General features: G+C 34.6%; 1 protein-coding gene across 6 annotated transcripts in view; it reads right to left on the bottom strand.

Moving 5' to 3' along the window:
* NBEA (neurobeachin) overlaps positions 1-17,041 on the bottom strand; it is a 454,976-nt gene that overhangs the window by 96,885 nt on the left and 341,050 nt on the right. For all 6 annotated transcript variants that reach the window (XM_059838861.1, XM_059838862.1, XM_059838865.1 and 3 more), the window contains 2 exons: positions 1,654-1,771; positions 668-770 (listed from right to left, as the gene is read on the bottom strand). In XM_059838861.1, the coding sequence (XP_059694844.1) occupies positions 668-770; positions 1,654-1,771 (221 nt within the window). The remainder of the gene's footprint in view (positions 1-667; positions 771-1,653; positions 1,772-17,041) is intronic.

Raw genomic sequence — 17,041 nt, 5'->3', positions numbered from 1 at the left:
TATTTCTGGCCATAGGCTGATTTGATGTTGATGCTGATGAGGGAATAAAAAACTGTAGTTGTCCATAGTATGAGAAAGTCGCTAAAACTCAACCTTAATTGTTCTTTCAAAAATATATATGCTCCTCAGAAAGAAAAGAAGAAGAATGCATTATACTAATGAAAGGAAGAAAATTTGGAAATTACAAAATAGCCACTATGCTGATAAGAAATGAAGTAAAATCCCACACATTCATATATATATAAAATAATTTACATTCAGCAAACACAAAACACAGGTCAAGTTCAGTTTCACATCCTGCATAAAAATCACAGCAAGGATGAACATTTGATTATACATTTATAAAACATCACTGGAAGCCAGACTTTGAAGGTATAAGGTGTAAGCATTTTCATTGGAAGATGCTTATTTCCTGCAATTGAAAAGGAAAAAATCTAATTATCTACTTTACTTCTTTTACCTTTTTATCTTTTACTTCTTTTACTTCTATTCCATGTACTAACAGGCCATATAGTAAGTAAAGGGTAACTTTTCTCATACTAACCTTAAGAAAAAAAAAATCTAGAGTTTCTTGACAGGAATAATGTTTTAGCACTGTTATTTAAAAAATATATCAACTGTATAATACAATAAACACAAAATATAAAAACTATGTTAATTAAATTACCTGGCTTGCGGCAAACCATAGCTGGTTCCTACTCCAACACGTGGTAAACTGTACACAACCTTTTTCACTGTTGCTTGGTCAGGAAAATTAAACATAACAGAAGCTAAATGAAGAAAGGAAAATATGTACCAGTAAAACATTTGCAGCAGTCTGTTTCTTCACCTGCATGTATTTTTAAAAGGTTCAGGTTTTTATTTGGGGAGAGAAGTCAGTTCCATTTTTATCCTCCTGGGGATCCAAGGTACAACAGAAATTCCTGACATTCTGTACACCCATATATAATTAGCTGGTTAACATTTTAGCATCAAGTCTCCCATTTTGCAGAAGACCTGAGTGTTGTTTACTTCAGAGGATCAACACTTTACCATTAACCATAAAAATCTCTTCTCAGGCTGAGAAGCTGTTCATTAGCTAGCATGGCATTTTCTCTTCTAACTAGTGCCTTAAAACAGCCAGGAACAAGGAATTGTTCCATTTCCTCTCCAGCTGAAATCAAAATTTACATCAGAGATCCTGCGGGTAAAAGACCACGACACACCTCACCAGCCAGTGAACAGTGATTCAGAGTAGCAGATACAGAAAACTGAACGGATCGATATCTTGCTCTGATACTTTTTAAATTTAATTCATTTTATAATTAGGAAAGGAAATATCCTTTTATAGGTTCCACTAAAATATTTACAGACAATTGAGGAGAAGGGTGAGACAATAGAAAAAGTAAATTTCCTATCCAAGATTTGAAGAATTTACCAATTGCAATGATCAGGTTCTGTAAATAAATCTCACTGCTGCACAGAAAGCAGTGAGATTGATTTATATGACTGATTTTAGTAAAATTTGCACTGAGCACGTATGAGAGGAAGCATTATAGAACAGCCATAGGCACTTTATCAAAGGAAGCGCAGAGTTTTATTTTAAGATTAATAAATAAAACACAAAATAACCACTAGCACAATTTTATGCAACAAATACAAACTATGACCTACTTCTGTTTGCCATAAACACTTCCAAGGCTGTGTTCTGGAGAAGATAACGTCTTGAAAAAACAGCTCGAATCTCGCTGAACATCCATTTTCCATGAAGGCCTTCAGTATAGGCAAGGACCTTTAAAGAAAGTCAAGGTGACAGTTATTAGCAGGAAATTTTTTATAAAATATTTTATAAGAACAGAGGAAATTTTACCCATCAATCAAGTTAATCGTGTCCCTTTAACACTTAAAACCAGTGACTTAAAATGAACTTGAATGTTTTTAAGAAATGCAAAAAAAGGAGTAGAAGAATATCAGTAATTACTGTAACCTGATACTCCAAAGATCTATTTCTCACACATCACATCAAACTAATTTCCTCAAAGCCACCAAAAACTCAAACTCTCCAAACAAGTACAGGGAAACAGACACACTTGCAATTACGCTTATCTTCTTCCAACAGTGTGCATGACACAGTTGTCAGTTATCTATCAGATACCAGATTTACTTCTGAGGCTGTCTTGTGCAAAGAACAACCAAAATTATATAATTTGCTATTCACATCCACTTCAGGGTCATAAATTACAAGTACTCCCATTCTATTAATAAGAACAAAAATTAGCAAAACCAGTATGTCGCCATAATAATTTTTCTGATGTTGGATACATCAAATATTCCAAACCATGGACAAAATTTAACAGTTTTAATTTTGCAGTTTATTGTGAAAATATTTTAAAATAAAATAGTTTAAAATTAGCACTGCTTTTCCTGTTTTAAATTTTCTCAACTGAGTGTATTAAAATAAGACTAGATATTAATATCAAATAATATTTTTTCACTTTTCTTTCAGCATTTTGGATGTTCAAAAAGTAGACAAAAAAGACACAATTTATTTATATGTCATTTTTATTAACTTGTATCATGCACTGTAGAACAATTATTTTCCATCATTTTCATCAGCTGGCAAGCTCCCTTCAGCCCTGCACCTCTGCTCAAGTGAGGTCTGCCATGGCACTCCTAGGAGGAATCACTTGTTTGGGATGGGGATCCTCACCACACCCATCTGCATTTCCCAGCCTCTGTAGATTGTGCCTTTACCTAGGCTGCAGCCACTGAGAGAACTGCAGCCTCGGTGAAACAAAGAAATATCATGAAAACCTTCCCTAAAAGAACATTTCAGAGACTGAATTTCTCTGCTCTCCATTAGGTACATAAAAACTGTCATACACCAGCTCGCAGTGCTTTACTCACTCATCTGAGGTCTTTACTCTCCCTAATCATGACCTCCTCCAGCTTCTGAACAGGAAAATGTTGGGGAGACCATATGCTGCTGCTGTCAGCGATCCTTCATGCTTGAGGAAATGGGAATTGTATTTCTTCAATCTTTTCACTGATGCAGCTTCAAGTTGGTAGCACATCTCCATACACGAAAAAGCTAATTTCAGTTTGTGCACTTGGTGTACAGCCTTTTTCTCATAACCACGATGAGTCTATTTTAGAGAGGATGTTAATAACAGCAACAACAAAAAAGTGCTTCAGCACATGGAAAGGCATTTAGATGTTAGTTCTGTCCTCGACAGAGACCAGTTAGAGGAATACAGCATTCCCCCTGTACTGCTTACATGAGAGTAAGTTACAGACAGAACTCTTAGACCATCATTGCGGCTGATGACACCGTTTCATTCACCTCAGCTTTCCACACCAGTTAAACACAGCTTGGGAAGGAGCTTGATTCTTTGGAGGTCACCCAGACATGTGCAAAAGACTACGGTCTCCCTCTATTCAGTCACATGTCAACTGTGGAATGCTATCTCATACACTAAATTGTTGCAATGGTTAAAAATCTGCACCTTATTTTTCATTTGAACTCTGACAGATCTTGTGACACTTTTGTCTGTGAGCTTTCTAGCATCAGATAGCTTTCCCTTGTGTTGGTAATTACAGACTTGATCCACTTACTGCTTAGCCTTCTCTTTGATAAGCTAAATAAACCAAATTTTCCTTGATTTTCTTCCATTGAGATCAGGTGCTAGGATACTGCTGGTATCACGTGTGTGAAATTCAGGTGGATAAGAACAATGACACTGAAGATTTAAGCACTCTCCTTCTTTGAATGTATTCTGCTGCTATCTGATACATAATTTTTGTAAATACACAGGTTTTAAAGAGAAGAAAGTCTGAGGAAACCACCCACATTTAAAAAGCTAAAATATGAGAACAGTCTCTCAGAGGGAGGAGTTTGACGTATATGTAGCTGCAACCAGATCTACAGCAGCCAGCAAATTTGCCAAAGAATTAGCTCCTTGACAAAGCATCATACTTCAGGAAACCACTTTTTATATCAAAAATGTTTCTAGCTGTTTTTTTTGTAAAGAGAAATGTTTACTATTAACTATATATTTAATATATTAACATATTAGAGGATTCAAAATAATACATTTATGATGTCTTGATATATACCACAGCACAGTTACTATAGTTCAACACTAAAAACATATTGCATACCAATCATACACTGCTTGCCTTTTACTTCCTCCTTTTTTTAATTAAGTATAAAGCAATTGCAACTACACAGAGGTACATTCAACCCACTATTAAATGAATGACCTATGATAGCACTCCAGTAAAACAGTAGAATGGAATAGGAAATCAAAGGAAATAAAGGAGTCTATAATTCAATTAATGTCCTCAATTACACTCTTCTTAACTGTCTATTAGTCCTACAAATATCAGATTATCTTGCCATTATCAAATTATCTGAATTATTTCAGTATTTCTGTTGTAACGTTTTCCTGTCCAAGATATACTACCAATTTTTGCCATCCTCCATAACATTCATCTTACACCATTTTCTTGTGATGCATTAAACCTCCCATTATTAGATATCTACAATTTACAGCAGATATTACTGACATTGTAGCAGGATTCTTTCTTATTGCTGTTATAACAGCCAATTCCAAGTAATTTTATTTTTCTGAATTTGAACCCTTTAAAAGGCTTATATGCCTTTTTTTTTCCTTCAGAATGATTTTTAGATTTTCATTTTCTCATAGGACATGAAGTCCTATCTATTTTACATATTTTACAGACTTTATGTATTGTATCTTTCATTATTCATAAAACCATTTCACTATGCTATTACACTGAAATTATGTTACTAAGTTATCTGAAAGTAAAATTTCCATGAGTTCCAACACTTGGTTGTTTATACTTAAAGTCAGTACTCCTTATTTTGATAGTTTTATGAGTTTTCCTCCTAAAAACACTCATGAAGGCCTCCTGCCTAGGCATGTTGAAAATAATAGTTGAAATATCATGAGTAAGCCCAGAATTCTAGGTACATCTTAGATAAGCTGTTTTTATTAAAATAAAAACAACCAACCAATATCTACATTTGAATGAAGCACACTTTTCAATTTTAGTATCAGGTTCAGCTGTTTGGTTTAAAATTCATTTCTCCTTGTAAAACCTTTTCACTTAGGAATTTGTGTATGTTTTAAAGATACCAATTTGCTAGAATTGATTGCAGCAAGATGAAGCTCTCACCTAACAAGGGAATAAGAAGTCTCTAAAACTCAAGATTCTCTTCTATGGAAATACATCTATTGGTGACACTTATTTAGATTAGGTTAGTAAAGTAGCATGGGATGCAGATGGAAAGCTCTAAGGAAGAGAAACAACCATTACCCAAGAGCTTTCCTATTTGGATCAGATATGAAGGCTCCATTATTTTAATTTTATTTCTGATGTAATCAAGATCTTCTTTCCTTTCAATTAAGAGTCAATGCATTTTTAATCATAAGCATTCTTCAGTAGATATTCAATTATTGATAATGAATTGCTAATTAACAGCAGGAATTCTGCACTAACCAGAAGACCTGAAGTACTAGCGTCCATTTTGCTTGAATTCCTGCTAGATTATCTCCACAGAAGGAACACTTAAGTACTGAGGCTCATTTTTGCTGCTTTATACTATTTTTTGATATGTCATAGCACCAGACACAGCATTCAAAAAGATATTCTGGCCCTTTTCTTTTGATTATTGTTTCTGGAATTGAAATAATTACAAAATCAAGTGCTATAAAGAAATCAAGGAAAACAGCCTGTACAATCCTACTTATTCGCAGTCACTAACTTTTCAGTAAGAAGGATCACTTTTGCTGTCTGTTGCAAAGCATTTTTACATATTTCCTTCTTTTTAAATAGCTCTTTGGGTTAATTCATTAATGACTATGTATGTGAATTGAATCCACTGTTTTCAGTGAAAGTTGATAATTTGTCTTTTGAAACCACATTTCTAATTCAGGATATTTTAACTAAGCTGATTTCTCAATGAAAGTGTTGATTGATACTTGTAACATTTTTCAAGCTTTGTTTATATCTAGTGCAAAATGCATGTGTCATTAACATGTAATATATTTGTCTTTTTGTGGGTTTGTTTGATGAGCAGTGAAAAAAACATGAAAAAACTTTTCCTAGTATCTAGCCTGAATTTTCCTTGTCTCAGCTTAAGGACATTTCCTCTGGTCCTCTCACTGCAGGCATGGTAGAAAAGACTGACCTGCACCTCACTGCACCCTCCTTTCAGGGAGTTGTAGAGAGTGGTGAGGTGCCCCCTGAGCCTCCTTTTCTCCAGGCTAAACACCCCCAGCTCCCTCAGCTGTTTCCCACAGGAAATGTTCTCTAGTCCTTTGACAAGCCCTTGGTGCCCTTTGCTGAGCATGCTCCATGGCAGAGAAAACATGGAGAACTTCCCACAGAAACGAATTACAGTGTTTGGTTATTTCCTCAGAGTGCCATCTACAGCCAGCCACAGAAGTGTGGTTATGCACCTGGCCCATGTACAAAATAGGCATTTAGAAAATAGCTTGGCATCACTGTGTGCTTTTAGAGGTTAGAAATGCATGAAATTGATTACTGAAAATCACTCCGTCCTGTCAGAGATTTGGATTTCGTTTTTTCAAAAGTTGTCTAGCATTGCAATTTGCAGCAAGAAAAATGCAAAATTCTGAATGCAAGTTCTCATGGATTAAGACAAATGGCTCCTACGAACACACAGCAAACTTTCTTCTCCAGAACACTCTAACAAGACAGAGTTAACCATAAGTATATGGCAGACTGCATGATTGCTTCATGTACTTCAAATACAGATTGAGATGACAGACATTGATGGCACGGAATCCCACTCCAAGGCTTTATGAAATACCACAATGAGTGAGCATTTTATAATTTCGAAATGTTTGATGAAGTACTGAGTATGATCAACTTTTAGATTTAGCAGGAAAAATAAGTGTACACTACAACAAGTGATTTATCATGTCAAGATAGACAAGTGTAAAAGAAGTTATATTTATTAGGAAAATTCAAAATCAGGAAAGATCAAATAATGAAACGCCTTTTATTTTGCTTTTCTAAAATGAGAATCAGAGAATGTAAATAGACAGAGAGGACAATTCAAATTAATTCAATATCCTCGTGTTTCATTGACTTCTTACTACTTTTTTATACATTTAGGCAACTTTAGGAACAACTTTTTGGCCTCAATTCTCATACTCATATTAAATACTTCTAAAATCTCACCAAAAATACTGTTATCATTTTTTCTTTGCACATTTTGGTCTAGTAAAATGTTCTCACTTTACATTAAGCTCTCTTTTCCCCTTCTTTATAACATGCTTCTGTGTAAAATGTTTCTTTATCTGTAAGTCTTAAAAACTTTCCTCCAAGTAGCTCTCGTAATGTTATGCTGTACAGGATGAGCAGAGTATTACGTGCCATTATAATTTCTCAACTCACATCAGTTTTAAAGTCTTTTTTAAAACCTTTTTTTAAAAATAAATATTGGCACTCCTGTTTCATTTTTCTCCCCCTCTTCAGGGATCTAAAAAATGCAGATATTATTTTTGTGGTTTTGGACTTTACTTCCTTGCCAAATATTCTCAGCTTATACTTCTACTTCCAATGTTTTTTTAAGCTTTCAAGAGGCCCCTTGTCTTGAAACATGAGGTTCTGTTCATCCAAACCTTTTCTAAATTTGATTTCTCTGGTCAGCATACCCACTTTACTATCCGTTTAAACAATGCCCACTCAGCTTAAAGCAACAGATACTCTTATTCCCACATTCATTTGCAATCATGTGAAAAATTATTTGAAGTTGGTCCACTTGAAGGCCATTTTCCTCCTTTCATAAGCAAAATGGTTTTGCACGTTTTGATTTTGTGTTTTAGGCAAGGAATGGAGAGGATATTGGGATTTTTTTGAGGAGTAGTTCCAGCAAAGTAATTAGAGCAAAAAAGCAAACCCTACTCCAGAATTTTATGTATTCTAAACGGACCATTTCTAATATTGCATTTGTGAAACACCAATGTATAGTTTTAAATATAAGTGCAAACAGATTTCTGAATAATAATTATTTTATCATTAATTTTGATCTCTGTGCCTTTGAAAAGTTTTTCTTTCTATGCAAAATGAAAACAGATTGTCAATTTAGGCAACTCCTGAAATGCCAGCTATAGACTGACATTCTTGGGAAGAACAGCATCAGGAAGAGGTAGAAGATATAGATGTTATCACCTTAAAAAAGGTAGGCAGAGGCCTTTTTTAGGCTCTACTTTCAAACATATTCAGCAATTATTGTTTTAAGCAGAGGCTCCACTGATTTAAGAACTTTAAAACCAGGAATAAAGCTGGGGCCATCACCAACATGTGGAGAAGTAGAAAGCAAATATATTCTAGTGCCACATAAAGCCATATTGGAGCACAGCCCAACTCCAAATACAGAGGTTGAAGAAACAAATAATGGGGCAAAATCTCACAAGTAGTTCTGGTAGACACAGGATTGAAGCAGATTGTGTCACTTACCTCACAAGGTTTAAAATGATTTTTTGTTGACTTTGGCAACAAGGGGATGTCAGACTCAAATCTAGTGAGAAATGTTAACAGAACTATGTTTCCATTCTCACTCTACATTTTGTGCTCAAAGATAATCCAGACTGGGGAGTGGTGATCTCAGACTCAAATTGCTCTGAGCAATTCTGCCCCAGCAGTGAAATGCAATCAAATTAATTCAATTAGAACCACACAAATTACAGTTTAGTGGGCACGCCAAAAAAGACATAAAATTGATATGATCTGAGCAAAACCAGACTTTTTTTTAAGGAATAAAAACAGAGAGCTTCTTTTTCTCTTAAATGGTGCATTCTCCTCAATAAAAGTAAGGCGATTGAAAGAAAGGACTTTTAATACCTAAAAATTCAAGGAGAACACAGTGTTACGAAATGCTTGTGAGTTGAAACCAAAGCAGGATATTTATTCAATAAATAGTTCTTTGACAAAAAATGCAGCTTTATTAAACTTGTATTTTTGGTGGATTTCACTGAATTTTTGAGAGCTTTAGCTGAGAAAAGATGCAGCAGAAGCAAAAAACCATAGAAATAGCTTGAGGAATAAAGAATGTATGGTATCCCTAAAAATGTGATGTGTTCTTTCCCAAGAATAAAGCCATCATAAAATTCTCTGCGTGTTTTGATTCATTGTTTATTTTCCCAAGAACTTGCATATATTTATTCAAAAGTGTAATGCAATAAAAAAATGCATAAATGCTCAAATGTACCATATCATAAATTCTTAACATTATATATAACTGGTCTTAGGAAACGTGTAAATATTGGGTTTTGTTAAACATTACCCATTTCCTACCAAGTGAAGGCAGAAAAACAGTTGCATGTCCCTCTTTTTAACGACATGAACTTAATGTCATACAGGAGATATGTGAAAGCATCTTGCATTTTAACAGTTTCACATCTGATTTATTTAGTGTAGAATGCACACGATTTAAGATCTATAAAAGTCAATAGACTACAATTTTTTCTACTACCAGGCTTAATTTTTTTATGTTCCTAATATCTCTTCCTATATAAGATTGATCAAAAGCCAGTAATATTTTGTTTTTGACTTCATATACAAAAGCTTTTTTATTAGTCCCAATATTTAGGAATATAATCAGAGCCCATTCTACTCCTGAAATTTTAGCAATAGATTTAAAATTAATTTTTATATGCAAAAAAGAAATATTTTAGTTTTTCAGTGATATATATTATACATCTACAAGATCCTCACAATCTCCAAAATTTCTGCAATATAGTTTGTAACAGTCAAGCAAAATCCTCAAGAAATTCAAAATTCAACCGCTCAAAGAATCACAGAATCAGTCAGGTTGGAAGGGACCATAGTGGGTCCGATCCACCCTGGGTCAGCCCAAAGCACATGGCACAGGATTGCATCTGGACACAGCTGTGTCATGACGGGTTGGGTATGGAGTACAAGTGACTCCTGGAAATCAGGTTGCTTGGAGTCTGAATTTACAGTAGATTCAGGGCTACTTTATGTTATGTCAACTTCTAAGGCCCCAAAGTTGCAATTATGCAGCCTGTGAATAATGGTGAACATACATCAAAGTATCTTCTTCTTCATAATATATTGCAATACCAACTGATCCTTTATTTATCCAACTAAAAAGTGCTTAAGATGAGCTTGTTTTGCACCTCTGGAAAAGACAAGAAATTATAGAACTGGGAAAAACCTAATCCGCAGCTCCAATAGCAACCAAAATTCTGCTGTACTTTTCATTATTATATACAGAATTTAACTAATATTACTAAGTCTGTGCCAGGAAAGAATAGCAAAGTTTCTGAGAATTTTAACTTGGAGTGTTTGCAAACTGCCTGCAGTTACTCAATACTAATTTAATTAGTTGACACTTTATACTTATTTTGCTTTACTATTACAGAAAAAGTATTTATGTATTCCATACTTACTTTAGAGAACATATTTTTATCACATACCATAACTAAGCACTGGTAAATAACTCCACAGAATATATAAAAACTACAAATATTGATATGTATCAAATATTGTAAGCTGTGTATATAAACTCCATAAATGATTTTTCTATTTATTTCAATAAATGGAGCCAGACTTACACTTTTATTTGTATATGCATTCTGTATATTCTATGCCTCCTTTCCCATACCTAACCATCAACTCTTTTAATTTCAACAATTTAAATGTCAGATTTATAGATAATAAAATATTTGGTGGGGTCCAATTCTAAAGAAAAAATGTTCATGAAAACTAGGAAGAATATTAAGAACAACTACTCAGCTGGCTACTAAAAGTGGATTCTGGGGAACACATTTAGCCTTCCAACGTCTGCACAAAGCAGATTTGATATACAGTTCCCTCCTCTTTGGATTTCTAGCCAAGTGGAATGCAAGCCTGCATGTCATAAATTTGGGCATATTCACAGGCTTTCCTGTGGTGAACTCCGGGTTCCCAGTATGAAATTACTGCAGCACCTGTCAGCATGTAGAGGTACTTTGTATGAATGTGCCTTAGTTTTTGTCCACTATAAGCGGCTTCAACACAGAAGGTATTTAAATTTTATGGATTTCTGGGTACTATGTGACTATGAAAAGGTGAGCCAATCCCAGTCAAAAAGGGTTCTCTCATATAGCCTCAATTAATTGCTCCTTAACTTTTATTTAATTAAATAATAAAATGGGATTCAACACAAGCTTCAGAAAGAGATTAGATATTTCCATGTTTAAAAATTTATTAGAACAGCCAACTATTCAAATTTTCTTATTTAGTTACTAGATTCTTACCTTTTTTTTTTTTTGGGAACAGGCTACTTACTTTAGAAGAAAATAAACCTTATCAACTTGTATAGACAGACTACTGCCTGTATTGTGATCTGTATTGTGATTGGTTCTATTTCTACTGCCATTAAGTCTGGATTGAATGCATATCACATTTCTTTTAAAGAATACAAGCACCCTATGTAATAATCTATCTTTAATAGACTCAATTTCCCAAGATGCATCCTTTCCTTGCAACTGAGTATGCCAAATGCCACTGCTTGAAGCACAAGCTGAGAGTACTGAGATTGTCCAGGAAGTGATCTCAGCATCTCACAAATTTGCTTCACTTTCACTGAAAGCCAAGGAAATCAGATATAAAGAGAAGTGGAAAAAAAAAAAAAAAATAGAGTCCGGGGAAGGGTGAATTCAAAGCCAGGAAAATGCGTCATGTATAAAAGTGTCTTAGCTCTCAAACATGAAATGCTGTCTGATGTAAATTGATATATTGGAAAATGCACAGTGATCCTCAGTTTTAACATATTATTATGAATTTCCTTCTTTTTAGAGTTTTTTTATATGTATATACATTTGTATGTGAAAAAGAAAATGGTACAGAAGTTTAATTAAATGAAGCAAAAATTTTAATTTAACAGTTCAGAAGTTTTCAGTCACCTTTTAATCCCCTAACTGTGCAAAAACAAAGTCTGAAAATTGTTATTCTAGCTGTTAAATGACTATTTTGCCTCTTATGCATGAAACAAACCATACAACCACAACAAAAAAACTCAGACAGTGGACACAAAGCTAGCTATAGAAGGACCATAATTTTCTCAGTCAGAGAATCTCCAGTGAAATATTTTCTTTATTTACATTAAAGGGAATTAATGATGAAACCAAGCTAAAATAAGTCCCCACTCAACTTTGTAGTATAATGATGAGTTACTCTTAGAGAGCAGTCTTCGAGAGAAAATCCAACGCATGCCATTTGACTGTTGCAAAATAATCCCCACTCTGCTTTGACTTCTTTCTATGAACTGTAATACAAGGTCCAATAGACAGCCTCAGATGCATCTCAGGTCCAGTACATGCTTTTCAAACTTAATCAAGGGAATATAGAAATGTATATAAAAAGATGAAAGTGTCTTTGCCTTTATACGTACTGAAGGAAAAAAAAAAAAAACCTAGGGGGAAAGAAGTGAGATCTTTCATAGGGGAAGGTTAAGTCTGATGCTAATGCTTATTTAAAATGGTGACAGTCTGAAGTAGTGAAGCCTTGCCGGGCTGCTTTAATTTCTCCCTGGAATAGCTCTCTCCCAACCTTCGGCAGCACATCAAAGTCTCTGGAGCTCAATTAAAATTGGATTATATTGAAATGCTCTATCTATGGAACTGTGTGCTCACTAACACTTTTCTTTCAGTAATACTCCAGATGACAGTTGCCCATCCCAATTTAAACAGTTGTCATAGAGACCATGAACTAAAGCAGCAGTAACTAACAATACAAAGGAAAGGTAAGTGGTAGGATTTCTGTGAATGAAGGGCTTGGTTTGCAACCACAGTGCTCACACTGCAAGCAGCTAAATGCAAAAAAAATAAAGGCTGTTATGCATTCCTCACTCCTAAGGAGAAGGGCAAAGTAAGCAAAACAGTAAATATTTTCCTTTTCTCCCCCTGTAGCTAGTAGCATTTTGCATTCCAGCATGTAGTTGCTACCTAAAATATCCAGAATTAAATGACACGCCTAAGAAAAACAGCAGATAACCCTGGAGTCAATCTACAGCCACTAATTCATAAATTAAAGACATCAAATTGCATTTTATAACTGCAGTAGGAAAAAACCCCAAAGTATTATCTTTTTATATTCAAAAATTTTATAGAAGACTCTTAAATTATACGCCATGTACAAATCCTTTGTCTTTATGATAAAAATCTAAAGCAAAAATCTGATAAAAATCTGTAGCAAATTCATAGTCTGAACCCATCTGGTTAACACTGTGACATCCAATATGTGTAACGCTTTCAGATCATTACTGGTTTTAACTGTTTCATAATCTAACCATGCAGATTTTTGATGTACTGCACCAAAGCCTGACAATACCATTGGAAAACTCTAGCAGCTTCCAAAACTCCCAAAATAACATAAACAGCTTATGTTTCTGGCAGCACCAGACAGCAATGTATTTAACAGCATAGATTGCTGGTAATGATACTATTTTCTCATGTAGATGGCATGTTTCTGGCACTATAAACCCCTTAACCTTTCTTGTAATTGGCTTATTGAAAGTCCCAAGGTTGTTTTTTGTGCCATTGGGCTGATCACCATGGAAATGAACACTTATTGCTGTTTCACTGTAGCGCTCTATTTTTCTTCCAAGCCCTCCACAAGCATTCTCCTGCTCTCCCGGGAAGGCAGCGTTAGGATTTTGAAGCAGCAACAAGGCAGAGTGCAAAGAGCGCAGGCCAAAGGGGAAGAAAACAAAAATGTGTCAGAAAATCTAAAAACCGCACAGATCAGAATTTGTCAAAACAAGGCCTTGGTTTAAACCAACAAGAAGGGCCCCCACAGCTTGGGCCTTGACAAAGCGTGGCCTTTTTATTTTTTTTCCCCATTTTTTTTTTTTTTTTTTTTTTTTCTTTATTTTTAGCCCAGCTGTAGAAAACACCATCTAATGAACCTGTCTGGGGCTGCTGTCCCCATCCTGTCAGGCATGTCAGGAGATGACAAGCACTGGGGACAGGCCGCCGCCAGTCACAGACAGGCCTGCCAGCTGGAGAGTTCAGCCCCAATCTAATCACGCCACCAGAAAATAACTTTCACGCTTGCAGCCTGACAGGATGGGCTCGAGGAAAAAGAAAAAGGGGGGAAAAAAAATTAAAAGAAAGGAAAAACAATATAGAATCGAACAATGCTTTTTGTTTTAATTACAAACCTATTTTGGCACGGGGAAGGGGAGTGGATGCAGGGAACACGTTTTAAAGCTGCTAGCACTGCTTGCTGGTTTCCTTTAGTGGAACTGTTTCTGTCTTTCTTTTAACACGAAGATCAACACATTAGCACCAGCAGTTACAAAAAAAAGGGAAAATGAGATGGTATTTGTGACATCTGGATATGTTTTTGCTACATTTATTCCTATGCATACACACATGTATTCCAACATGTATATAGACATAAATCTATCTGCAACCATTGGTGAAGCTATATTTAAGAAAATGCGCAAATTATGGTATGTGTTTTTCTTATTTCAAAACAACTGGGCTCAGTGAACATTATATCTCTTCATACCCATCACTCCATGGTTTGCATTTTCATTTGGGCAAAAACTGACAAAGGACAAATGGTAAGACTATTTGTACTCCTGAAATGGGAATGAATATTCATAAATAAGAATAAAAATTTAAACAAAAGTATTAAAGCCCTTGGCCTCAACACAGTTGGTTCTTTCCTATTTGCACACAGACTGTAAATAAACAAAAAAGGAAAAACTCAAACATGTATCTTCAAAAGGGCTATCATGAACAGGGAGTAGTATACTGGTAGGCATCCTATCTTTCTCATTCCAAAATTGCCAACATAGATTACTGCTCCAGAAATTTAATAATCAAAAATTGCTAACATAGATCTCTGTTCCAGAAATTTAATAATCAGTAAATCCATAGAAAGAGAGGCTGAAAATTATCATTTAAATAACTTGAAAAAGTAGTTCCCCTAGAAGGCATTAAAAAAATTATTAGGTCTAGACACAAATTTACTTCAAAAATAAACATCAGCTAAAATGAAAATGCAAAGTTTTCACTACATGTATCCTATCTACTCCTAAATGTAAATCATAGTATATTTATCTTTTGGTCTATGTATCTTAGTGTATGCATATCTTAGCAAACAATTTGCATTATTTGAAAGTGAACTAGAATGGAAAATGAGTGATTCATGTAGTACTTAGTAATTATTTTAGGAAGAAATTATGAATGAGCATAGGTCCATTTAATCCCTATAAAATAATAAAAAATGAAGATTTGTTATTACATCCTGCCATTCATTCACTCTCTGCTGACATTATAGATGTCAGAAAGTCTGTTTAAAAGCTTGCTATCTCTATTCATCTTTGTTTCTGGCATGAAATACAGACTATAATAATCTTGTCAAGCCTACATTTAGACACTAATTCATGACCCTCTGCTACAATTTAGAGAAAATTCATACATAACTCTTTTAAGACAAACTATGACCCCAGACGGAAGGGTAATATCTAGATTCAGCTGCCAAATATATGCTGACTGAAGGCACAGCCACTCTGATGCTTCTCTGTGAATGAGATCAGTAAGATTCATTAACTTTTTTTTTTTTTAACCTGAGCACTAATAAGACTTTTCTTTTGTTTTTTCCATTTTGAGGTATTAGGTATTCAACTATGCATCACCTTACATTCCTGGAAAAAGAAAAGGAATAATCTCTTTCCCAGTTTAAAGACTACAGATAAAGCTGATACAAAGAAAAATGAAGTTGATGCCAGATGAAGTTGATGCCATTGCCAATGCCAGGGAGAAGGGGTGATTCCCAGCCTTCCAGCAAAGCCTAAAACACCCCATTAGGGACTCAATCTGCAAACTCATGCAGGAGGATACATAGCAGAGCTGACCATTATTCATAATCAATCTGCAGACTTGAGAGAAAAAAGTCTAACAGAAGAGGGTTGCTGCACACACACAAATGGAAATATCTCCGTGACCAGTCTAGATGTAAATGCACTTCTGCAAGGAACATAGGTACAAATGCAAATATAATTGAACCTGCAATCCCCTATCCATCTTAAAAAATCTGAAAAAGTGTGACAGTAAAAGCAAGTGCTGCCGGGAAAACTATTAGTATTTTGATACATAGCTACCTAGACAGGAAAAATCCTTCAGAGAGCAGGAAATAACATGTTGTTTAACAGTCAGGACTGTTTGGGTTTTTTTTTGTTTGTTTGTTTGTTTTTGGGGATTTTTTGTTTTGTTTTTTAGGAATTTTATTTTTATTAATTTGTAAAAGAGAATGGAGAAAAATATGCCTATTATTAGAGAAAGAATGGTAAGCCATTCTGGACATGATGATAGTAAACTAGCTGCACAGATCTGCCTGTCAAAGACATAGATTGACATGAAGGGGAATGACACTGATTGATTTCCTATCTCCTATATTTGGTATATTTTGGTATATGACTAGTTACAGATTGATGTTATATCTTATTTTTATTCAATATACAGGGACCAAAGAAACACAGTCAACTCTTGTTGATTTAAGATGGCAAAATATCATCTAATCCCTCACACCATGAAGTGCTACAGAAAAGCACATCCATATGAAATGCCAGAAATTTCTGCTAGATAGATTGAAATTATTAAAACTAATTTTCTCTGAAAATCAGCATACCACCTTTGTTAATAATTAAAGGTTCTGCATAAATTTTAAACAATCCAACTGAAAAAAAAAAGATGTTCTATTTTAAAACAATGGAAACAAATAAACGAAACAAACCCAATGATTTGAAAGAGCATTCCTTCAGATTTTTTTCTCATAGACAGCATCTTTCTCAAAACCACCATTTAATCATTAGCTTATACACTGCTGCTTTATGGTGGTATTATTTAATTTATTTCATTCATGTTGAAGCAGAGAGTTCTGGCCTCTTGACCCCAATTTTCACTTAAAGAAACAAATTTCTTTTTCGCAAACTAACTCAATTTTTCTCCTGTCAACCTTTAGCCTCACTTTAAAATATTAACCT

This window comes from Haemorhous mexicanus, chromosome 2, assembly GCF_027477595.1.
Source record: "Haemorhous mexicanus isolate bHaeMex1 chromosome 2, bHaeMex1.pri, whole genome shotgun sequence".
NCBI lineage: Eukaryota > Metazoa > Chordata > Aves > Passeriformes > Fringillidae > Haemorhous > Haemorhous mexicanus.
This window is presented reverse-complemented; position numbering and strand designations above follow the sequence as displayed.